The following is a 25,895-nucleotide window of genomic DNA, read 5'->3' as shown; positions in this document are numbered from 1 at the left end:
ATAGAGAACGAGGAGCTCCAGTGGCGCAATCGGTTAGTGCGCGGTACTTATATGAATAGAGAACGAAAATAGCTGTCACTTAAATTCTTATCTGAACCAGTTTTAATATCTTACTGATCAGTTATTAATTGATGAGTTGAATAAAATCTTTGGCACATGTTAATTTTCATTTGTACAAGAATCATGTCCTTCTTTTAACAGCTGATATTGTACCTGAGTTTTTGCTTTCAGCCTTGGTGCTTTATATGTATTTGTACCCCCAGACATATATAGTTCAATTTCCTTAATGAGGAAATGTGCGTAAAAACAAATCTCTTTCAACAGATGAAAAATGTACATGACTTTTGAGAAGGGTCCATCTTTTCCCCCGTCATTATTTCTCTGCACGATGGGGTCTGTATACCTACACTCAGTACAGAGCATGAACACGGTGATTGGGCAATGGATAAACATTTTCCGCCTTCATTCTTGGATATTGCCTAAATGGGACTCAGAGAGGCTTGTCCAAAACCATTGTGGAAGTAAGCAGACCATTGTGGAAGTAAGTAGTAGAATTGGGACTCAAAGTTCACACTCTTTTCAACACCCCTTGCTGCCTGGACTAGACATAGTATTTCACGCTAGGCTGGAGCAGTAGTGTTCTGGGGCTGGCTGCTACCAGCACTGGCACATGAGAACCACTTATGTCCATTTATTCCTAAGTCTGCCTTCAGTGGCATTACATTGGGAGTTTGAAATGGGCCACTACAGAAAAATAGGCAAATCTGCCCCCCTTCTTCTGGCTTTGCCCTGCCCCCTACTCCTGGAGTGCCCGGTGAATACCGGCATACGACTGGGATGCAGTGCTGACTTAGAAGACATCGAATATACTTATTTTGAGTTCCTTTCTCTTTCAATCTTATTTTGTTCAAGACTTGCATTATAAAAAGTTGCGATATGGACCTGAATTGGTATAGTTCCATTTCAGATTTCACAGTCATAAAATTTGAAGAAAATATTAGAGGGCTTACTCAGGGTTGTTATCTTTTTAGTTTATCAAATTAGGACATTTAAAAATTAGTTTCTAAAAAATCCAATCTATCAATGTAACCATATGAAGTGTAAAGTGTTGGGTAAGTACTATTGTCATATGTACGTAACTTGGTCCACAAACTTTTGTCTGAAAAAAATATATCTTTAAAGTTGTCTTTAAATTTTCTTGGTTGGGTACTAGTCTCCATGGTAACCCCCCAGTCTGGTGGCTCTGCTGCTCTGGGTGGGAGGGACATTAGTTTCAACATCATTTCAACATTGAAGGAGCATTTCAACATTGAAGGAGCATTTTAATACCAAGAAAGGATAGGAAGGAAACCATCTCAGAATTTAGAAGTGGAAAACATTTAGTATTATGAAAAGCTCATTCCATTGTCCATATTTTAATCATTTAACTGAAGACTAATGAAAATATTGCCAAGAATAATGATCCCATAAGGCAGGGATTTTTCCCCGCAGATATATCTCAAGCACCTAAAATGGTATCTGGCACATAGTAGGCACTCAGTTAATATTTAATGAAAGAATGAAGGACTTACACTAATCTGAGGACCAAAGTTTGGCCACCACTGGTATAAGCTACCCAAGTTGGCATCTTTTATAGTTAGACAGATAACATATTTGAAGCATTTAAGGAGCTATGAAAGGAAGGTGTAGGAGATACATGCCTAAAGGTGACTTAATATCAAATTGGATGCTTCAGTTTTTTAAGAGAACTGCATAGTACCTTATTTAAGGTATTAGAAATGTCTTTGCTAGAATTTGGAGAGCCTTTCCATGGTCCACTACTTTCCCCTTGGAATCAGGAGTACACTGAGATTGAAAGCTTGCAGATATGATGGAGGGAATAGGATTCTGAAGCTCCCAGTTACTGTAAGTCTATGGTCAGGGACCCTGAGAACGTCAATTGCAGCTGCACATATGAGGTGGTGGTAGCAGTATCCTATTCTTTAGATGAGGAAACTGGGGCCAAGAGAGGCTCATCCAGGGTCATTGTGGAAGTAGTGATGGAAGTGTGGGCATTGTGTTACAAACATGACAAACAGGAAACATGAGCACCGGGCCCCAATGAGTGATCAGCTTTCCTTTACACCATTTCCCTTTTTCACATCCTGCCAGATTTGGTAAATCGGCACAGCCCTTTGGGGGAGAACTTTGGGACATTAGTTTCTACACTCATCATCATTTCAACATTGAAGAAGCATTTTAATATCCAAAAAGGCTAGGAAGGAAATCATCTCAGAATTTAGAAGTGGAAAATATTTAGTTTTATGAAAAACTCATTCCATTGTCCATATTTGTTACTGTTGGTTACAAGCTAGGTCCTTGTAACCAACAGTAACAGAGAAGGTAAAGGATGTGAAAGCATCTAAAGTGGTGTTAAGGTTGAAGGTGAATGACAGTTGCTTTATTTTATTTGTAAAGTTCAAGTGCAAGCCCAGTAATATCTTTCTTCAATTTAGTGTGTTTTCAAGCCTATACATAGTTTCCAACCTATGAAAAGCTGTGCTCTAAAAGGCTTGTAAGGAGACTGTTTAGAACCAAGAACACACTCGTAGAAAAGTATTATAAAGCAGTGATTTGTTGCTTAGACAAGCCTACAAAGGCCCACCTAACCCATAATGTCACTGAAAAACTATACTTATAAAAGAAATACTACTGTAAACGTAAATAGGTAACTTCAATTATACTTGTTTCAGATATTGAAACCTAATCCCCAGTGTGATGGTATTTGGATGTGGAGCCTTTGGTAGGAGATTAGGTTTCAAGGATGGAGCCCTCATGGATGGTATCATTGCCCTTATAAAAGAGGCCCCAGAGAGCTCCCTCGGCCCTTCTACTATGTAAGGACACAGCAAAAAGACAGCCATCTATGAACCAGGAAGGGGTTCTCACCCAAAACTGAATCTGCTGAGTCTTGATCTTGGACTCCCCAGTCTCCAGAACTGTGAGAAATAAATTTCCATTGTTTATAAACCACCCAGTTTGTGTTATTTTGTTATAGCAGCCCAAACAGACTAAGACATCTATCCTCACACATAAACTCTATACTCAAAGCAACTAGTTTTCATGTTTCCAGAACATCCACACTTATCCTCTGCACTTTTTACTCACTTTATAACAGTCCCAGCTAACAATTGTTGGACACCAATTATATGCCAATGAATGAGTATTATTATTCAACTTTTACAACACTATGAGGTTGGTAAAATTCTTACCCTCATTTTATACAGGGGAAATTAAAGTTCTAAGAGATTAGAAGGTTCTTGGTGAACAAAGACACTGGGAAAGCTGTGTGTGTGAATGGTGAGGGCTGGGGTGGCTCAAGCATAGGGTGCCAAGGCATACATGATAGAGCCGAGGCGAGAAAAGTAGGTTGGAGGAGAATCGTGGAAGGCCTTGAATGCCTCCCATGTCCCAGGAAGTGTATATATACTTCATTTTATAGACACACAGGCATTTAGGAGGCATCAGGTATTTCTGAGCAGGAGAGAGACAGGATCAGGTCCATATTTAGCAATATTCCTCTGGCAGTGGTGTAGAGAACAAACACACATGAACCAAATGAAGAGGCAAGAAAATGGAGGGAAGGCAACATGTAGCAAACACTGCACGTGCTCCACTTCTTTCCGCCTCACAAAAGAATGGCTCCTGAACTTTCCTGAAGCTCGAGCATGAGTTTGGCAGATGGGGAGTTAGGAAAAGGCATCCCAGATCCAAAGGACAGCATGTTCAAATGCGTAGGCAGGAGAGAGCATGGTCAGCAGTCTGAGAGAGATCAGACTCCCTGCTAGGCAAATCTACACAGTTCTGTTACTTTGATCTGGAATTTTCCCCCTTCTGCCTAAAGAACATCCTTTAGAAGTTCCTTTTGTATGGATATGTGGACAACAAATGTACTCCATTCCTATATGTATTTGGGTTTATTTCTAGATTTTCTGTTCTGGTATATTAATATGTAGGTCTATACTTGACCAGAATCACACATTTATAATGTGCTTTAATATCTAATAGAGTTAGTTTTTCCCTTAATACTCTCCTTTTCTAGATTTATTTCCCCCTGAATATTCTTCCTTTTCCTTTTTCCCATGTGATCTTTAGAATCAGTTTGGCAAGTTATCAAAAACCCTTTCAGTATTTTTATTTGGATCAAATTAAATTTGTACTTTAAATTAGGGGAATTGACCTCTTTATGCTATTGAATCTTCCCATCTGAGAACAAGAGATGCTTTCATATTTTTTTCAAGTATCCTTTTGTGCCCTTCTTATAGATATTGCTCATTTCTTGCTAACCATTTTTTTTTCTGGGAATTTATATTTTATTACTTTTGCAGTTTAAATGGGGTATTTTCCGATATAATTTCTAATTAGACATATATTGAAAACTATTGATTTCTGTTAGATCTGTTTTTGTACTCAGCTGCTTTACCTAGAATTCTCTTCATTTGTACATTTTTCAGTTGATACTCCTGGATATTTTGGGGTATGTAAGTGTATGCTATTAATCTCTTACTGTGCCTAACTATAAATTAAACTTTATCATAGGTATGTATGTATAGGAAAAAAACATAGTACGTAAAGGGTGCGGTACTATCTGTGGTTTCAGGCATCCACTGTGGGTCTTGGGACGTATCCCCTGTGAATAAAGGGGGACTACTGTATTCTTCAGCTCACCTTTGTGTATTTCTTGGGCAGAAGTGTCAGTAACAAGTGGGCTATTTGAACTATAATAATAGAAAATAGTGTCTATTATTAAATCCCCAGTACAAAGTTAATCACTCGGGAAATTAACAGAGACTAAAACTAGCATTGGTGTCATCCTAAAACTCTGAGTCCTTTTCTTTAAAACTAAATAAGATAGTTCCTTGGAGAGACTTGAAGCAGCCAACTCTCAGGGTGCATGAAGCCAACAGGAGATGACTTCAACACTGGTAGGCACTAGGCTTCCTTATTCTATTTTCATTTCCCTTTCCCACACCATTCCGATGTTTCCTAATCTGTGGTGGGAGGGAATCAGTGCAATGTGAGAGGACCATGAGAAAGCTCGGCAAAAGCAGAGGTTGAAAGTTAACAATCTGGTCTATACTGAGTACAGTGATCAAGGATGAGTTAGATTATGGGGAAATGCAACAGGCAACAGAAAGCATTTATAGGACATGGCATGAAAATAATATGTCTTACTTGTACAACTTGGCGTGGTATGAGATTGCAAGGTGGACTGAATTGAAGGCTGTTGAAATAATTTAAACCATGTCAGCAAATATTTGATGAGTGTCTACTATATCACTGCATTATATACTGTGGGGGATACAAGATGGGTAAGGTACACATAACTCCAGGATTTAGGGGGCTAAGATGCTAGTTTTATGGCAAAGAAATAAGTAATTGTGATATTAGGTAGAAAATTAAGGGGGTGATTTCTCTCTTCTCAGAATCTCTGAGTCTATCACAAGAGAGTCTCAAAGTAATGTAGAGGCTGAAAAAAAGACATCCGGTTGGAGATTAAAAAAAGGGTTTTTTGGCCCAGCTGGCGTGGCTCAGGGGTTGAGCACTGACCTAGGATCCAGGAGATCGCGGTTCGATTCCCAGTCAGGGCATATAGCCAGGTTGTGGGCTCGATCCCCAGTCGGGGGCGTGCAGGAGGTAGCCAGTCAATGACTCTCTCATCATTGATGTTTCTATCTCTCTCTCCCCCTCTCCCTTCCTCTCTCTGAAATCAATTAAGATATATATATATATATATATATATATTTATAAGGTTTTTTGAAAAATAATGTCTTCTGAGATGGGACATGAAGGAGGAACAGGATTTCAAGAGGCAGAGATGAGAGAAGGAAGTTCCAAACAGTGGGAAACAAAATGATACTGTTGGGAAAACACTACTTTTAAAACTGGCGTCAATCCCAAGTCAGCAACCAGTTCTTGTCCTCTTGAATAAGTTACATGCCTTCTCTCCTCCCACTCCACTCCTTATCTGTCTTCTTGGCCAATTCAGATCTTTCAAAGCTCTGTTCTCAATGAAGCCTCATCTCAAATCCCATTATGAATTAATGACTCATTCCTGAACTTGCATAATTAGTATTTATTTCATTATGGTTGGTATTGTTAGTTGTTTGTATGTCTGTCACTAGTCTATAACATTCTTGAAGTCTGGGCCAAGTCTTACTAATTTATTTCATCGTAATTCCTTTAAATACATTGTTTACCACATGGTAATAAATATTTACATACAAAAGTAAATAGTTTTGCTTGGAATAAAATTAAATACTGCCTAACACATGGTTAGCATTTTATATAAGTGAATTCTTTCTAGTGGTAATGAGGATTTTGTGAAAAATGGTAAAACCCAGTTATATAGATTTATTATTAGCCTACTAAGTTTTTTTAGAATTAATACTGTTTGGAAACCATTATAAAGAGTTTCAATTCCCTCTTCTGGTGACAACATACATAAGTTTTGTTTTCAGAACTGCAGAGTGTCCTAAGATAATTTTCAAGACACAAGTTTATGTGCCACTTAATTTGGTCCCCCTAAAATGGAGTTAAATATTGAAATCTTCTTATATCCACTTAATCCCTGAAATTTAGTACAGTTCTTAGTACAGAGTAAGCACTTAATAGAAGTTGTTTGAAGGAATGAACAAATAAATGAATTAAGATGAATTGTTTATGTGATGGTCTCTCCAAACAAACTATGAACACATCAAGTATAAGGAATATGTTTTATTCACTTTTTTGTCTCCAGCACCTAGCACAGTATCCAACACAAAATGAGTGGTTACTAAATAGCTATTTATTAAGTCATAGACAAGAGATAAATATTAGGTTTATTTTAAAAATGCAAAGAAGAAAAAGGAAACATTTCTTTTATCATGTTAACTTGTACCAAAAATTGATGAATAAATTTATGAATTGAGGTGTAAAACATAGATATTTCTACCTTGGGATATAGAAGAAGTGAACATGGAGATTGACAAGTCAGATTACCTTTGCCCCCTAGAGTGGTCAAAGCTAACTAGGCCCTGTGAATGAGCATCCAACCTAGCTGAAGATCTCCCTCTTCTGTTTGCACAGCATCAGCCCCAGGACAACACAGTCAGGGCAGGTTGTGGTCACATCTCTTAGCCTAAGATTGCATACCTGTTAGGGAAATTCCTACTGTGGCCACAGTGAAAAATAAAGGCCTTGGGTGGAGAGAAGGAGAGTAGTAGGAGTGTCACCTGAAGCACAAACAAATGAGGAGAATGAATGGACAGTCTCTGTATCAATATATCTGCTTCAAGCAAGCACACCAACTCCCTTCCAAAGTATATCACTTCATTGCACCATCATCGGAAGGAATGGAAGAGCAGGATAGGGTTGGCTGGCTGAAGTCACATCTTGGGGAAGCTGGCCAGGTTGGCAATGCCACAAGCGTTGTTCTTATTCCGAGCCATGAGGATATAGCCTTTGTTTCCCCAGTTTTCTCCCCAGCTGTAGGACCAATCAAGAAAAATACTTAGCATCTTCAGCCATCCATTAAAACACTAAGTATTATGCTAGGAACTAATGGTATACAAAATGAATAAGACAGTTTTTACCTTTAAAAGTTTAAAGTCAAGAAATGGAAGGCATAATACTACAGGTCTCAAAGGTAGGAGAGATTTCCTCTGGTCAAAAGGGACAGAAAAGACTTAAGAGGTTGCATTTGAGCTGAGCCCAAAGGCTGGATAGAATTGGGACCTGTGGAAATTGGATGCCAGTGGAGGAGTGTGAAATGAGTAACAGAGGCAGGAAAGCATGGGACATGTTTTAAGATCTTGTGGCTGAAAAATAGGGCGCCTGACAGGGTGTAATGAGAGGTATGTCTGGTAAGGTAGATAGAGATCAGGTTCAGTTATTTTTTACTGCCAGGCTAAAGACTTGGACTCTTGGTCCATCATAGTGGAGGAACACTGAAGGTTTCTGATTGGGAAGATGGAGTTGAGTTTGAGTGTTAAGAGGGTGACTAACAAACGTTTTGTTCCCATCGTTACCTGTTTTTAATTATCCAGTGCTTTTTCCCCTTCTGGATCCCATATCCCACTGCCAAAACCGCATGATTCAGATTATCGCTATTACAGTTTTCATCGTAATACACACCTAGGAAACAATCAATCATGGTTAAGCTTTCTGTAATCCAAGGGGCACCCAACAGCGCCTCCCACTCTAGGCAGCCTCTAGGCTTACATCAGAGATGCCCTGGGCAGGGGAGCTGTTAGTTTCTCTCCAGAGACTCAGTCTGGAAACGAAGTACTGAAAATGCTCAGTGCCCTCTGAGAAGCTGCCAAGCCCACATCATAAGAGATGGTCCCCTGTGCTCTACGGGAACAGCTCCTTACCTTTGCTATAAAACTGAAAGGAGGTCAGACTTGCATCAATGGCCACAGAGATGGGTCCTACTCGGGCCACCGCCCTCTTCAGGGCTTTCTCGTTCCCCTCAGGGATCTCTTTGTACCCTCTGCACTTGGCTGCCTTGCCTGTTGGGTTGTACATACAACTTTCATCCTGGGGAGGAAAAAGGTTGAAAAAGACTAGGACAAAGCAACAGGCAATGAACTGGCGACTGAGCAGCTCTGCCAACGCTTTAATGATGTCAGTGAACTAACGGGGGTGGTGCCTCGTCTCCAGAGAGGTCTGTTCTCTCCTCACCCTTTCAGGCCACTGTAAAAAAGACTGTGGAAAGTGAATACCTTGTACCATACACAGAATCCTTTTCAGGTGGCCTTAAAACAAATGTGAAAGCAAACACTGTAAAATCTAAAAGAGAGAAAGAATATTTTTATTACCTCAGTGTAGATTTCTAAAGTAAGATTTTTTAAAAAGCATGTATCATCTTCTGGCCCTGTAGTATGTGTGAGCCTGGAGAGGGCTGCCATTGTTGTTAATATTTAGATAATGTTTTCTTGCAGATACAACTTTAGGGTTTTGAAAGAGTCATCTGTAGGATAATGAATTGCCAAAAAGAATACACCGCCTTGACTTGGGTGGCGATTATATTCCATAACTGTGGCATTTGACATGATGCCCTGTCTTAATACTTTCTCAAGATGCCTTTATTCTCTGCCACATGATCCAAACCCTTCCCAAAAATTGCACAGATCTACAAGGGAAATAAAATATCTCGGGAATGGATTTGAAAGGATGTCATGCAATGATACTTTAGTCAAAATAACCTGCATTATGGCTGGAATGAACTTAAATTACTGTGCTATCTGGTAGCTTTCCTAGCAGATCTCTTCCTTTTCATTCATTCATATGTTCACATGAGAAGGAAAGTTCTTTCAGTTTTGGACAATAACTGCTTTTAAAAACTGCAAATTAGATACAAGAGAACAGTTGCCAAAGATTCACAATGTTAAAAATGGAACATGTGTCTTACATGGCTAATTCTCATTTTCATTGATAATAAAACCAAAATCATTCCACATTCCTCTAAAATGCTGAAGAGATCATTTGAAGGGGGCGGAAGAACAGAAATTAGAAGTCAAACGCTCCTGCTAGTCCAAAATAGGGTTTTGAATATTACAGAGTGGGGCAAAAGTAGGTTTACAGTTGTTTGTATGGAAAACAATATAATAATAAGTAGAATAAACTATGTTTTGACAACTCACAACTGTAAACCTACTTTTGCCCCACCCTGTATGTAATTTTCACTTAAATTATTCAGTCTCTGAGCTAATTGTTCAACTAACTCTCAACAAAGTGGTTAATATAGTACTGAGTAAATGATGCAAGCTGTTCATGGATGAGTGATCAGCGATTAGTTCTGATAGTATTTAAATTATTTAATATAGTTAAGTTACATAAACTTTTAAGTTGGCTTCCTGATTAATCAATATGAAAAAATTATAAGCATAAATCTGTTTTTTGTATATACTGTTGGGGTTTATTTTTTTTATATTAAGTGATGATAAAAATTGCCAAAGGGGTATTTGACAATTTAAAAAAGAATATTTTGCCAAATTGAGGTTATCTTGATTAGTTAGATGTATTCAGAATTAAAAAACTAATCTGTTAGGCAGCTCTAAGTATGCTGCACATTATAGTAGCATCCCCAGAGTTCAAACATGGTCTTGGGACCCAGCTGTTCTGAAAATTGTATATGAATTAAATAAATTTTTTTCCAAGTACAACCTCCAATTTCTCTGCCTTGCAATAGTGAAGCTAAAAACCCATAACATGGAATAATAATGGGGTGGCATTTATAAAATAAAGTACTACTTTGATGTGGTCAATGTCATGAGGATGTGTTGGAATGACTTTACTATGTAGGCTGTTGAGTATCCAGTGAAATGTATTTGTTAAGTCATTTATGTTAATGAGCATTTCATTGCAGCAGACATAATTTCAGATGGCTAAACATGAATGAATAAAAACTCACTACTATTTGATTTTTTTAAAGGAACAAACTACAAAGGAAAAAATTAGTAATTTTACTACACCAAAATTAAGAACTTTTCTAGATTGAAAGATATAAAGAGAGGGAAAAGGCAAACATCAACCTACAACACACATAGTATACAAATATCTTTTTTAATTTTCTAAAAATCAGTAAGAAAGAGAAAAATAACCTAATTAAAATGGTGAAAAGATATCTACTGAAGAAGAAATGCAGACAGCCACATAAACACCCTGATGAAGGTATGAGACTTGCGGTCAAGATGGCAGAGTAGGTAAGTGCTATGCTCACCTCTTCCTACTACCACATCAAAATGATAATTAAATTATAGAGCAACCACCCTTGAGAACCACCTGTAGACTAAACAGAACTCCTATAACTAAGGATAAAGAAGAAGCCACATCAAGACTGAATGTCAACTGTAATTGAAAAATAATTTTTTTTTGGAAGATGTGAATCAATGGGATTTCTTATACACTGAATGTGAGAATATAAATTTTTCCAAATACTTTGGTAAAATACTGATATTATCTATCTAGTAAAGTTGAAGATGCACATAACCTAAGACTTAGACAATTCTTGCACATGTGCATAGAAGACATGCCTGGCAATGTTTGCAGCAGATAAACAGATCTGGTAGATAAATGTTGGCTCTACTACATGACCAGTGGTATGGAGTTGAGTAGGCCGTTTTACCTCAAGTGTCAATTTCCTCACTTACAAAGTGAGGATACATCTACCTTACAGGGCTGTTAAAAGGATTAAATGAGAAAATGCACTAAGCACATGGCTTAGCACACAGTAGCCACCCTTTTCATTACTAAAACTTGCCATCCCTTCTTCAAAGGTTCCTGTTGCAAAGGCCCCATGTTATATCACCTATCAACCCCATGTTTATAAAAAGCCCTCAGATCCTCTTCATTTTAGATAAGAAAGATCTACTTCCTATTGCTAAAGGATCTTATAGGAGGAACTGAGTTGATCTCTAAAATTACAATAAATATGAAGCAACTTGTTTTTTCTCTCATTTTATGCTGGTTAGCATGTTAATTTATATAATTTGCTTAAACGTTACCAAAACTCACACTGATACAAAATAAAGCCATATGATTTATGAAATTAGATTTGTGATGGCAGTGGGATTTGAACAGAGTTATTATTTATAACTTCTCAGATATCTATGGAATAACTTATCCTCTGTTGTTTTCCGGGGCAGAGAGGCAGATAGAATCTATGGTAGTCTAAACTCCCCAAATTCTCCCAGATTATGGGAATCTTCTTAGCCTTCTGTGGGCAATTATTCCATCAAGAAAGCAGAATAAGCCCAGCCAGGCGTGGCTCAGCAGTTGAGCATTGACCTATGATCCAGGAGATTGCAGTTTGATTCCCCATCAGGGCACATGCCCTGGGGTGCGGGCTCGATCCCCAATAGGGGGCGTGCAGGAGGCAGGCGATCAATGACTCATCATTGATATCTCTCTTTCTCTCTCCCTCTTTCTGAAATCAATAAAGACATATTTTTTTTAAGGAGAGAGAGAGAGAGAAAGGGAGGGAGGGAAGGAAAGAGGGAGGGAGGGAGGGGAATAAGGTAAGAGAAAACAAGATTTCTGGAGTTGCTTCCAGTACAAAGTATCATGCTGGGGCAGGAGGAGCCATTAGAGAGCTGTGTAACTGTGTGGGACTGTCTCACCTGTCCCACATATGGGTAGGCATCTTCGGAGTCAATGCCCCGGTTCTTCTGCACATACTGGAAGGCATTGGTCATGTAGCCCCCTCCACAGCCATCGTTCTCAGACACACAATCCACCAGGTTCTGGGGACTCAGATTTAAGAGTTTACCAGTTTTCTTCTTGAGTTGGCCCTCCAGGGCACCCACAGAGCTAAAAGCCCAACAGGAACCACACTGACCCTGAGAAGCATAACAGAAACGATCAGTCATTGCTGTTCACACTTTTTTTTTACCTCTACCTGCCTGATGAAATGCCATAGATTTAATAAATTCCAGCACACATGTCCTCTTTGCTGTGAAGTCTTCCTATTTCCCTTCATTTAACATTTTTGCATTGTCATATTGTAATTGTTTCTATTGATAACTTTTGTTACTATTGTTCCATTAGCTGTAGTATATAAGAGCATAGTACTGGCTTTGCAACCCCTTAGATATATGACCTTGGGTAAGTTATTAAAGCTCTGTGCCTCGGTTTCCCTATCTGTAAAATGTGGATAATAAAAAGTGCTAGATATTATTAGTGTTTGTAGATTTTTCTATTTTTAATTTTTATTATTATTTTTTAATCCTTACCGGAGGATATGTTTTACATTGATTCTAGAAACAGGAACAGGGAGAGGGAGATGTAGAGGGAGAGAGAAGCACTGATGTGAGAGAGAAGCATTCATTGGTTGCCTTCTGTATGTCCAACTGGGGATCGAAACTGCAACCTGGGCATGTGTTCTGATCGGGAATCAAACATGTGGCCTTTCAGTGCATGGGGAGACACTCTAACCAAGTGAGCCACACTGGCCAGGGCTTTCTATTTTTTAAGATTGAGGATTTCTTGGGGACACAGGGGTGTCATCTTAAATCTCTACATCCTAGCACACACCTGGTAGGTTCTGGAAAAAAATGTGTTGTTGAATGAATGTTAAATCAGTTGTTCATCTGGTTGACACAATCAACATTATTGTTTGTGGGAAAACTGGCATTCTCATGCTAATAAGAATGTAAGATGGTAAAAACTTTTTTGGAAAGGACTATCCATTTTAATTTTAGGATTTATTTTGCATAAATATTTGTACAAAAATATATGCACAAGGGTGCTTACAGCAACACTATTTGTAAAAAGGAAAACTCAGAAAAAACCTTAAAAGCCCTGACTAGTGTTGCTCAGTGGTTAGAGCATCAGCCTTTGCACCAAAGGGTGGCAGGTTCGATTTCCAGTCAAGGGCATGCACCTGCGTTGCAGGTTTGATCCCTGGCCCCCTTTGGGGCATGTGTGGGAGGCAACCAATCAATGTCTCTCTCTCACATCATTGTTTCTCTCCTCTCTCTCCTTCTCTCCCTCCACTCTTCCTCCCTTCCACTCTCTCTAAAAATTAATGGAAAAAATATACTCGGGTGAGGATTAACCAAAGCAGGAGATGAGTTAAATGATGGAAGAAGGTATTAGCATGAGGAGAGGTAACCTTAATTCCTCGCCCCTTCTTGCTAGTGTCCTCCTATCTTAACAACAAAGAAACAGCAAAAGGAAGAGGTCATGCCGCTAACATACCCATTCCCAGGAGACAGGAGGTACCTGATTTTTGACAGGAGTAACATATCCCTTCTTTCGATAATCAATGGAGTCTGGGGCTTTGCCTTCCCAGTCTGGGATATAGAGGGTATCATTACTGCGGGAACGGGATGGGGGTACTCTGAGTCCAGTCATCTTCTGAACCACCTCTTCACTGGTCTGGGACAAAGAGGAAGAGGCCAGGCATAAGCAGGGAGCTAAGGAAACAGGGCAGGTAGGCCAGGAGCTGAGGCTCAACTCACCATGTCCCCCAAGTGGTTCATTGCCAGTTCATATGTATGGATACCAAGAGAGGCCTCAAGGTTATGGATGGAAATATGCTTCAGGTTTTTTTCCCAAATTAAACGCCGAGAGATTTCATCCACCTAAATAGAGCATAGTCAGTACTGGCATAGACTGTCCTGTGTGCCAAGTTACATATGTAATATTGTGGAGGTATTTAGGAGAAAAGATAAAAATAATTGGGCGTATACAATCTAGTTTGGGTAATGACCATGAGATTATTAAGAGCATGCAAAAAAATGTATAAACAAATTCAAATAATAGAATGCAAAGATCTGGAGAGATGTATAGAAAAGTTGCTTATGGCATTAATGTGAGAAGTCTTCCCCAAAGAAAAATATCAAGAAAAGTAAGGATAGGATTTGATGGTGACTTGAGGTGTAGGAATAAAAACTATGTTAACGGGGAACAAGGGCAGGTTTGCTTGGTTGGAGTGTTCAAGCGTTTGGATAGAAGGGAGTCTGGAAGCTAGGACTGGAGGTCTCAGGTTTCAGCCCTCCCACCATGCTCCCCTCCAGGTCACCCAGCACCTTGCTGTTATACTGCTTCCTGTAGGTCTTCTTCCATAGCTCCCATTGGGTGTCCAGTATCTCCTCAGGGTAGAGAGCAGAGCTCACCATGGGCAGCAACAACAGAACCTCAAACCCCCACATCCTAGGGAAGGGGATAATTAGGGGAGACTCTTCTATTTGCCAAGAAAGTTCTAGCCTGGCTTAGGAGGAGGAATACCTGGAGCCATATTCCCAGACAGGTGGTTCTTAACCTTTTGGAACCTTTGAGAAGCTAATAAAAATTTGCAAGCCACTATATAATCCCTGTCACCAGGAAAATGCATGCACACACAATAATTCAAGGGAGTTCATGAAGCAAAGGAAAACTGGGGATAGACAAACAACTGAAGGTGATTTCCATATGACAAGCCAAACAGTGATAGTCAGGAGGGGTCTGGGTTTGGTTGGGGTGCAGATACTTCTGGTTCCAAGTGTTTTGAACTAGAGAGATTCAATCCATACACACACACACACACTTGCACTGACAACCAGAAACAGGGTAGAAAATGGATAATCAGCATGAGCTCAGCACCTGTCTCCTCCAATATCCGCAGACTTGGAAAAGATGGGCAAGATTAAGTAGGTAAGTGCAGGGTGGATGACGGTGGCCGGAGAACACACAAAAGGAAAGACTGCCTGCTATGTTTTGCTTCCAGATAAATTCTTCAAGGCATTCTTCTTTTCCATGCCTAAGTTCTGACATTTTTCCAGACCTTGCCAGGAGAAGGCAAGGGAAAAGCTGACCGTATTTCCTATTCCCTAATTATGAGAGAGTATTTTACTGTCTCCTTAGTCTTTTTTTTAATATATCGTTATTGATCTCAGAGAGAGGAAGGGAGCGGGAGAGAAATACCAGTGATGAGAGTCATTGATCGGCTGCCTCCTGCAAGTCCCCTAATGGGAGACTGAGCCCCAACCCGGGCATATGCCCTGACCGGGAACTGAACCACGATCTCCTAGGACATAGGTCAATGCTCAACTGCTGAGCCACGAGAGCCCGGCTGTCTCCTTAGTCTTACGCATTCCTTCCTCCTTTCTCTTCCTCTCCCTCCTCAGGCAGGAAGCAGTCCTAATCTCAACCAGCTGCTGTGGGCAGGAAGGTTTTCTTATTTTTCTGACAAAAGCCTCTGTGACTGCCTCACAGGACAAAAAGCCTCAGAACTGAAGTTTATTAAAAGAATGTAAGACAAAGCAATGTTCTGTGATCATTAAATACACAGCTTTCCAGAAGTCTGCTCTAGCTTCACTCCTTGCAGTGGCTTAATTTTGTGTCCTCCATTTTAAGAACAATTTAGTCTGTACCAAGTCGTATAGCTCGCATAATTTTTGAATTTATAGCCCATTTTTATATAATCTTTGCAAACTGGCAAATACACAGCACATTTAATGTGTGGAGGGTTAAGGGCTTTGAGATGTCTCAGAGTAGGAAGTACTGAGCTACCACCTGCCTCCACCACTCCACCTCCCACAAGTTAACCCTTTCGGTACCCTTGGCGCAAACAGAAAACTCCAGAGGCCACTCTTAAAGTGAAGCATAGTAAAGGATTCCTGTATTTTTGCTTTTACTAGCAACCACGTATACATACAAATCATAGAAGTAATCCTAAAGGTTTCCGGGCAGATTTTATTTGGCCAGGAAATGACCTAAAGCAGGCATCATCACTGTTTTCATGCACAATAGCCCACAAAGTTCATTTTGATCCCCAAGTTACTACATCCCTAACACCCCGAAAGTGCAGAATTGGCAGGAATGAAAAGCCTAAAGAGCTAGGAGTTGAAAATGTTACCTGCTAATGGGCATCTGTCCTCTGGGCTCGTTTCTGCAAGGAAGTGTTGATGTGGGCGGATGACCAGGAGTGCAGGATTTATTCCATCCGAATTGCGGAAGTCAGCGCCAGCTGTTGGCTGGAAATCTCGGATAGGGGAGGGAGGCAGGGACAGAAATGCTGAGACGGGGGATTAGGGAGGAGGGAAGGAGGCAGCGAATTTGCAGTGTCTGTGTCTGTATGTGGAGTGTGCAAGCCAAGGTGGAGAGCTGCTTTTAGATTGACTGTCTTTGAGGGTAGACAAAAAATAGACCTCAATACACGCTCAAGCTGGGGATTGCCTTCTTTTTGGTGGATAGAGGGACAGTCCTAGTCTTATTATTATATTGGTGGATTATATCTTTTCCTGTTATCCACCTCTCCAACTTTAGAACTTGTTTTTGAATTTGTATCTGACACATCAGAGATGAGGGAATAAGTAAAAATGACTAGGAAGGAGTATATAAGGGAAGCCATAGGCTCCAAAATCATTTGTATTTATAAGCTTGTTGGTTAACCACTGTCATTGCTTCCATGCACAGGAATAGCTCTCCCAGCCTAACATAGTTTTGCTGAGGAAGGATATGCCCAGAAAGTCCAGATGCAACTAGTTCTAAAAGTAACCAAAACCAGTATTCTTGGTAATTTATGACAGCACATGAATCAATGCCACGGCACTGACAAACTCACATGTGACTTCTTTGTTGCTAAAACATTGACGGGATGCCTGATGAACATTATCTGTCTCTATTACTAAAATCCCCAACCCAGGTCCAGTCATGAGCTTCTCCACACACTTCCCCCAATATCCAGGCATGTGACAGATCATGAGTCTAGTCTAGTCCCTAAGCCACACTCCCAAACTCCATATTCTTCCATAAACCGATGTGGGGGAAGAGCAGAAAGGATAATACATGGGATCTAGATTCAGTTTCTGGCTAGATTACATACATCAACTCTCAAGAACACCAGTTTATGCCTATGCATTTTAAGATTTGCTAATGAACCTAGAGGGAAACCAGGTCCAGACCGCAATAGTTTAAATTTTCCCATCCCTAATTCCTTTGCATCCAGAAGAGTGTGACATACTGGGGGAAGGAATTCAGATAAGTCCAACTGGTCTCTAGTCCCAATTCTCCCCTCTCACGAAGACTTTGGCAATCCCCAATCCCATCCCACGATCAGATGTCCCTACTGACCTCACTCAGAATGAGTCAGTATCAGGAGGACAACCAAGGTATGCTGAGTGATCAGAGCCCTATGATTTCCCATTTCTGAAATTATAGACATGTTGTGCTTTATGTTTGTATATTTGGAGCTAAAGACATGGAATCAACTAGTTGTAGGTGTTTGTTGTTTATGAGCTGCAAAGGAATAGAGCCACAATCAAGAGGACACAACACAAAGTTTACAAAAGGAAAAATATTTTGTTTTAAAATACTTGCTACATGTCATTATTTTTGCCACTGTAAGGCTCAGCACAGATGCCAGCAATACAGAAATGGCCAACAAGAAAAAAACCCAAAACAATCAAAAATAAAACCCTGAAGGAAAAGCAGAAACAAAACCCCCAGAGCATCTTCTCCCTCCCCTCCCCTCCCCTCCCCCAAAGCCCTATAATAACTATACAATATTATAGTCCTGATCACATTTAAAAACAGGCGATTATTAAAAAACAAGGATTTCATTGGAAACTCAACTTTTTGGTTTCTTAAATTGTGATATAAATATATATGTATACTGTATATGTGCACATAGAATAAAAAAATAAACTGTCTCCTTTTCCACTTCACTATCTGGCACCAGACTGGAGACAAAAGGAAGGAAACCCCATAATGACATTCTCTCAGCCTCTACAAGGCCACCTGTGCTCCTCAGTCCCCTATGGCTACATTTAAAATGTCTTCTTATTAATTCAGTCTTGCACTTACAATACTGGCCTGAGCCAATTTAAAAAAACAAAAACAAAAACAAAAAACAACGGCTGATACACATAACTGTTACCTGAGGAAGGTAGAGAGTGATAGTGTAACCTGTATCCATATTTATATGGCTATAGTTAATTACTAAGTGACCCTGTCAGGATGGGAGTCCAGGCCCCATCTATCACATGGATTTATTACATTTGTACTACAAAGCAAAATCTAATCTCAAGATTGGAGAGGGAGCAAAGAGGAAAGAGCTATAGGCCCAGAAAAGACCTAAATCTCAGTTTCTTGGCAGACTGGATACTTTTGAGAATAGTATGAAAGAGGCTACTTTGCAAGAAGACTTGGTATTTGGTTTAAACTCCACCAGTGAGGGTTTTCACTGGGACTGCTAATCCAAGAAGTTGAGTTTCCATGCAGAAATAACCTCCATAGAACACACATATGTAATTCTGACAGAAAAATGCAGCATTATCCTTATGGCCAAGTATGGGGTTTCTGAAAGTGTTTATCCTGCCAGCCGATTCCTGTAACGTTTGCAGATCTTCCATATAAGGTGAGAGCACCAAAAGCAGGAATGACCCAGCTTTATCACTAAATATGTCTGATGAGAGACCAACCATATCAACAGATAATTTTTTATATTTGCTTACACTTGCATATTGGCTGGGCACAGATGTAAGTATAGCAAAGACATTTATTTAAATACTCTTTGGCTGCAATACTAAGTGGAAAATACCTGGAAGATTTAACTCCTTAGGACTCTTTGAAAAACACAGAGAAAGACAAAGATAAAATCTGGGACAAATTTTGCATAACTCCCTAACAGGGAGAAACAAACACAGAAACTCACGTACACGTATGTAGACACACACACACACTCACACACACTCTTCTCTCTTACTTCCTCACCTCACTCACATTTCTTTCCAGAGGAACTGCTCGCAGGCAGCAGCAAACACATTCTCACTTCCTAAAGCCCCATATATACCTACCATGTTTCATGGTCCTCCAATATGAGGACATTTCTCCTCTCCCCCACCTTATTCAGAATTTCTTTCCAAAAACAAGCCATAGTACAAGGCAAATAGTGGACGTCAGGTTCTCTAATCTGCCCCTTGACCCTAGCATAAACCACCTCCGTACAAATTTCTGGTCAGGAGACATAAGGAAAGGCATTTTTAACCTCACCCAGCCTCAATTTTTCAAAGGGTCCCCAAAGCCTTGAGGATTCACTCCATCTCATCTATAAATTATGTCGGAGAGGCAGGCGGGCAAGGGAAAGGCCAGAAGTGAAAGGGGGTACACATTAGGGGTGAGGGAAGGGAGGGGAGAGGAACTTTTATTCTGTTTACAAAAAGATTTGTTTTTTAAAAACAAATGGTAATTCTTCTCCCCCACCCCTTTATCCTCACCCCAACAGTTCTATTCTGAAAAGGAGGGAAACATAGTGAGATCAGGAAATTCTTCATTGTTGTAGCTGTTGCTCTGGTCTCCCAGCATGGAGAGCATCTCCTAATAAGAGAAAAACAAGTCTGGGTCACACACCTTGATCCCTTAGATTTACCAAGCTCCCTTCCCGACACTGCCCCGAGCCATCATTCCCGGCCCCAATGAGTTTCTGCCATGCTGAGGAGTTCCCTTAGCCTTCCTAAGTCCCAGCAACTCTGACTCCTTTAGATGACCACCTTTTTGCCTAGTCCCTTCTCTGTCTTCCCCCTACAGTTCCACATTTCCCTCTTTTCTAGTCCTCAGTATTTTCAAAAGGGGAAAAATCTGCTGGCCACATTTCATATAACCCCCCTATAGGTATATAATGGAGTATCTCTTATCCTCTTTGTTTTCTAACAAAACCTGTTTTGCCTTCTTTCAACCTCTGTTTTAAACTAGCTCTTCCTTTGTCTTACCTAATATTACTCCACTCAGTCTTGCAGTTCCCTTAGGACTATGTAAATAGACCTTTATAACTATAATCAGTATATTTACACCCGAGCTTCTGTGAAGTGGGTATGTGGTTCTCCTTGAGTGGGCTAGGATTACTTTCTTTGACATCTTTGCAAGGTGCTGCACATCACTCACTATGGTCTGGTTAAAGGTGCATATAATGCTAAGTTCACAATCTTTCCTGTTAATGACAATTATCCATCCCCACAATGTCCCCACTGTCTTCTCCCACTCACATCCTAATCCATGCATGCTTCCTCTGCCTCTCTTTCCTGCCTTTTCTCTCTCAGTTTCTGATTTTCTAAAGTCTTTTCATCCTCTCACCTGGAAGACTTCAGGCTGGCCAGGCTGCTGTGCTGATGGCTGTTGAACATGTTGCTCATTAGAACTTGAACGATGATGAGGCTGCTGGCCCTGCCACTGTGGCCAGACTCCCACACCCTCTGCTGTCCGTGTCTGGAATTGTCCTGCAGTCTGTCCAGTCTCAGGAGCTAATGACGAAGAATAAACTTCAATCTACTAATTCCACTGGAGAGGAAAATCTAGCACATAACTACATGCAAGTCATTAATTTTACCTAGAAACCTTCTGCTCTTCTCTCTGCCCATCAATGCCTCTTCTGTTTCAAAACCCAACCCAAATTATTTTTCTTCTCTAGGGAGCTGTTCCAAAGAATCCTTTGCTCATTTCAGATTAAATTTGCATATTATTAAATTCATAATACTTTATATGTTTTTGTTATATGTGTGAAAGTCTTTTTCATGTGGGTAGGTTTTAAATACCAAATACCTTACATTTCCTCATAATTAGCCCAATGCATAGCAAACCATTTTAACTACCAAATCCTTTCTCTTTAGTGCTGTGATTTTCCTTTTACCCATCTGGTCTGAACTCACCAAAGTTGGATCCACGACTGGTGAGAGTAGGGTAAGCAGCAGCACCAGGCGATGCAGTGGAAGCACCAGGGAGGGACATGGGGCTAAAGGAGGAGGGAGTCTGAAAGCTGCCCACACCAAATTGTGAAGAACGAGTCTTGGCTGTAGCCTGGGTCGCCACCTGCTGAGAGCAATGAGTAGAGAACAATAAATAGAACATTAAAACTACTGCGCATGTCACTCTTATGAGAGTCAACTCTCTGTTAATCACTGTATTCTTCTGAGCCAAGCTCAGCAACTTCCTACTGTATATTTCTTCCAACTAACCCCCAATTTCCCTTGACACTATTTTTAAGCAGTTGTGAAAAAGTGCAAAAAGAAAAGACCCATGAAATTAATAAAAGTATACATTTAGCCCTGGTGAGTGGCTAAATGGGTAGAGCATTGGCCTGCTCACCGAAGGGTTGCAGGTGAGATCCCAGCCCTGGTTTGGGGCTTGTGTGGGAAACAACCAATCAATGTCTCTCTCTTGGGTGAGGATTAAAATAAAATTACCATTTATATTTATGTTATTAATATACATTATGTGTTATAATATATAATGAATGCATGCTATATATTATATATTAATATACATTTATTATTATATGAAAGCATCAGCTTTAGGCTTAACATAGTATATATACACATATATAGTAGAGAAGGACTTTTCAACACTTTTTTTTGTAAATAGACATCACTATGTGTAAATTTGTAACTAATTTTCTCCTTTGTTCCTGTATTTTGTAGTCTTAACCAAAGTGGAAACCTCTTAGAATTTACTCTACATGTGAAAGTCATACCTGCTCAAGATGTCCTATGCAAGTAATTCTGATTTAAAGTGGGTGTAAATGCCACAAATGTCGGGATTATCCATGGTTTTTAATTATCTAGTTGTTCCCAAGCAAGGGAAAAATCAGAAGGCGGGTGGTGGGGGTAAGGAAAAGGAGCCTAAGATAAACAACAACTTAATTCATGGAAAAAAGCCTAACCAACCACACAAAAAAAAACAATACACGGGACAGATAGATGAGAAACTGTACCTGGGCAGAGAAGCCTGGACGGGTACTAGGGGTCCAAGTTGGGGCTGCCCCCTGGGTGGGGTTGGAGTGGCGGGAAATCTGGGCCAACATCTGCCCTGCAGAAGCTGATGGCTGGACGATGGTTACAGGAGGGGCCAGACCACTATTTCTAGGTGTGAACAAATAGTTAAGGTCAAGGATTAAAAGGATGGGTTTATCACAGATTCTAGGAATCATAGGATAATCTAGTGCTATCCTCAGATTCCCTTGAGTTTCCTGGGGTTAAGAAAACTTGATAATAGAATTTGGAAAAGATCAGAAAAGACTGAAAGTCACACACTAATCAGGACACACAGAGATGGAACCTAGAACATGGGAATAGGCAAGGTGAAAAGAAACAAGAGGAAGAAAAGCAGCTTGCCTCATCCTAGGCCCTGGAAGTTTCACCGCTTTGTTTGAAATAACCAGAGAAAGCTAGGGAAGAATAAAACTTGGATTCAGCAACTGAATCCCTTAGTTGCCCTTAAAGCAGCACACACATATGGGGCTCACCTGAAATTCTCTGCCGGCCGGGGGGTAGGAGGGAATGTGTTGCCCTGGGAGAATAGCTGTTGGGTGGCAGGGACAGTGCTGGAAGAGATGCCTTTACTCTGATCTGTGGACCAAAAGGAGTGGGGGGAAGGGCCAGTCAAGGGGCTGTAGTATATTAGTTCAGTAAGTTCTATTTACTCATGAGGTATTATGACTAAGTGGAAATATGTTGGAAGACTACTAATTGGGCAGCAGCAGCCCCATCAGCAAGTGATTAAAATGAGAATTTAAAAGGAGCACGAGTAAAAAGCATACCTGTACTGATGTTGGAGTAGATTTCTGAAAATCTTGGATCTCTATCCTGGGCAAACAGACCATCTGACTTCTCAAGGGGCTTGCTGTGTTCTGGACCTGTGGTTGTCACAGGCTGAACAGAAACCTGTGGAATACAATTACAAAAATAACCACGAAAGGTTTAATAGGACAATTCAATAACTCTAAAAATCATATAGACACATTTATAGTCTAACTGGCACTGAAAAATATTTCTCATGGTCCCTCTTCAAAGACACACTAACCTGGGAATGATTGTAGCTGGCCAGTCCATCTCTTCCCGGTACCACGTCCAATTCTGTTTGCTGTTGCTGCTGCCTATATGTTAAGGCCAGTGAGGAGAGAAATAGGAAAAAAATATTTTTAACAAGAATCTGGGAAAAAGGCTTAAAAAAATAAACAAAAAATGATGGGATTGCAAACAGCCCTGGGCTAGTCACTGCTCAATAAATGATTCTTCCATCAATTTCTCACCTGGGTGCCAGCTGCCCTGAGCCCATCTCCAGGGGTAAATTAGCTGTGGGACCCAGTTGTGGCCTCTGGACTGTGTTGGACAGTGTAGGCCGTGGTTCCTGGCTGGAGTTCCTGGGAAAATGGAGAGTAGGTAAAACAGAAAAAAATGTATCTAACTCTGTATATAAACCTCTTTATATTCACCTGTAGGTGAGGTGATCCCTAATAAATTCCCCTTTTAAGTCCAATCCTAAAGATAACCTAAGACCTCAGATTCAACAAATAATTCATACTATGGACATGGTACAAAGAGACACTATGTCCTATGGCACAAGGGTTCACCCTGTTTAGGTTCTCACTCTTCTTAGGTATTCAGTACCTAGTTGTGTGGATGTGCGAGTATATACATACATAGTGTTTTTTAAAAGCTAAAGTAAAAAACAGAAAGTACATATACTGAAACATAAAAAAGACTATCTCTGGGTAGTAAATTTTTTTTCTCTTATAGTTTTCAATGCTTTCCAAATTTTCTATGAAGAATATTTATTTTTAAATGTTAATAATTAAAATTAATTGTAGTGGGGAAAACTCTATGTGAAAATGAGGAAAGCCATTATTTCTGGAAAAAAGTTCTTAAAAAGACTTCAAAATTTAAACAAAATGAAAACACAAAACAATAGATGTTCTGTTATTGAATTGTCGGATACAGACTCAATATCACCAGGTGCTATTCATATTGCTAATTATTTATACAATCAGATCTTCAAGTGATAGATTCAAAGCCAATTCTACACAGAGAGATTAAAGAAGTAACTTTACACCTGCTAGGATAGGTACAATAAAAAAAAGAGCCAGAATGTGGAGAAACTAGAATTCTCATACACTGCTGACAGGAATGTAAAATGGTACAGGAGCTTTAGAAAAGAGTTGGGAGGTTCCTCAAAAGATTAAACATAGAGAGTTACTATGTGACCAGCAATTCCACTTCTGCATATACACTCAAGAGAATAAAAACATATCCACACAAAAACTAGTACACAAATGTTCATAGCAAGCAGCATTCGTAACAGCCAAAAAGTGGAAACAACTCAATGTCCATCAACTAATAAATGAATAAAATGTGGTATATCCATACAACAGAATATTTGGCAATAAAAATAAAGTACAGATACATGCTATAACATGGGTGACCCTTAAAACATTATACTAAGTGAAAGAGGCCAGTCACAAAGGAACCATGTATTATATGATTCCACTTACGTGAAATGTCTAGCTAGAAGAGGTAAATTTATAGAGACAGAGATTAGTTGTTGTACAGGTCTTGGGATGGGGTTGGTGACTTAATGAGTACAGGATTTCTTTTAGGGGGAATGAAATTAGATTGTGGTAAAAGTTGCACAACCCTGTGACATACTTTAAAAATATGTACACTTTAAATAAGTGAACTGTATGTGAAACCTATTTCAATAAAACTGTTGTTGTTTTTTACAAAGCTGAGAAAGAAAGCTCAAACAGAAAGAAATCAAGGTATATAGAGAGAAAAGAGACTAACAAAAAAATGGATGGAGCCATGCTCTAAAGCAAACTATGGTCCATGGGCCAAATCTATCCATTGTCTGTTTCTGTAAATAAAATTTGTTGGAACATAGATATCTTTGATCATTTTATTTATCTAGAACTATTTTTATGCTGTAACAAGAGCTGAATAGTTGCAATAGTGACTGTATGCCCCACAAAGCCTTTAAACTATTTACTATCTGGCCTTTTACAGGAAGCGTCTTCAGACATCTGCTGTAGAGAAAAATTCTGCCAGACTATAGCAATAAGCTGGTATATAACACAAAATCCTTTCTAGCAAGGGCTGAAACATAAAATTGAAATACAAACTCTTCACATCTCAGAACCTAGTCTCTAAACTATTGTTAAAATCTTATTCTACCTAAATTGTAAGAAGCTAGAAGATGAGGAACTTCAAACTAAAGGTATTTACTACTAGGAAAGAAGAGAAGGAGGTAAGCAGGAGAAATCCCAACAATGGAAAGGCCCTTATGGTACATACTTCACATTGGTGTTGGTACAGATGATGTACTCAATTTCATCTGAGTAAGGGTTCTGGAAAGTAAAGGAGCTGGTTCTCATCCAGAGCCATTCCCGGTTCTTAGACCGGAACCGGAACATGACAGACAACACCTGGCCTTTTAATTTCACCACCTGAAAAATTTTTCATGCTATCAGTGAAACTCATAAAAAAATTAACCCTAGAAAAATAAAAAATAAAATTCCCACTCTACAACCCTAAGATTCTTGTGTCACTGACCTTAAAGTATCAGTCTCTTTCAATGTAATTAACAAAACAACATAAGGAGTGAAAACTAAGTGACTAAGTAAT

At 39.7% G+C, this 25,895-nt stretch overlaps 2 protein-coding genes across 5 annotated transcripts in view; both read right to left on the bottom strand.

The window, feature by feature from the left end:
• Positions 1-6,741: 6,741 nt before the first annotated feature.
• Positions 6,742-16,447, bottom strand: CTSK (cathepsin K). The gene is made up of 8 exons (XM_016215530.2): positions 16,364-16,447; positions 14,556-14,679; positions 13,986-14,108; positions 13,747-13,902; positions 12,144-12,362; positions 8,394-8,559; positions 8,049-8,154; positions 6,742-7,506 (listed from the first exon to the last, which is right to left on the bottom strand). The coding sequence occupies exons 1-8, from the start codon at positions 16,375-16,377 to the stop codon at positions 7,407-7,409; spliced, it is 1,008 nt and encodes a 335-aa protein (XP_016071016.1). The 5' UTR covers positions 16,378-16,447; the 3' UTR covers positions 6,742-7,406.
• A 3,178-nt stretch (positions 16,448-19,625) lies between these two features.
• Positions 19,626-25,895, bottom strand: part of ARNT (aryl hydrocarbon receptor nuclear translocator) — a 43,118-nt gene continuing 36,848 nt past the window's right edge. For 2 of the 4 annotated variants that reach the window (XM_016215526.2, XM_016215528.2), the window contains 9 exons: positions 25,566-25,717; positions 23,528-23,638; positions 23,299-23,371; positions 23,036-23,159; positions 22,742-22,844; positions 22,211-22,358; positions 21,150-21,312; positions 20,578-20,744; positions 19,626-19,824 (listed from right to left, as the gene is read on the bottom strand). In XM_016215526.2, the coding sequence (XP_016071012.1) occupies positions 19,735-19,824; positions 20,578-20,744; positions 21,150-21,312; positions 22,211-22,358; positions 22,742-22,844; positions 23,036-23,159; positions 23,299-23,371; positions 23,528-23,638; positions 25,566-25,717 (1,131 nt within the window). In that variant the 3' untranslated portion in view covers positions 19,626-19,734. The remainder of the gene's footprint in view (positions 19,825-20,577; positions 20,745-21,149; positions 21,313-22,210; positions 22,359-22,741; positions 22,845-23,035; positions 23,160-23,298; positions 23,372-23,527; positions 23,639-25,565; positions 25,718-25,895) is intronic. The other 2 variants (XM_016215527.2, XM_016215529.2) reach the window with 1 other exon arrangement.

This window comes from Miniopterus natalensis, chromosome 19 (assembly GCF_054644295.1).
Source record: "Miniopterus natalensis isolate mMinNat1 chromosome 19, mMinNat1.hap1, whole genome shotgun sequence".
Classification (NCBI taxonomy): Eukaryota; Metazoa; Chordata; class Mammalia; order Chiroptera; family Miniopteridae; genus Miniopterus; species Miniopterus natalensis.
This window is presented reverse-complemented; position numbering and strand designations above follow the sequence as displayed.

What these genes read in the sequence shown, in the direction of transcription:
- CTSK (XM_016215530.2), bottom strand. An exon ending in TTACTCCTGTCAAAAATCAG is followed by an intron (nt 12,363 to 13,746) that starts GTACCTCCTGTC and finishes TATGCTTCTCAG; the next exon opens with GGTCAGTGTGGTTCCTGTTG. An exon ending in CTTTCAGTTTTATAGCAAAG is followed by an intron (nt 8,155 to 8,393) that starts GTAAGGAGCTGT and finishes ATTGTTTCCTAG; the next exon opens with GTGTGTATTACGATGAAAAC.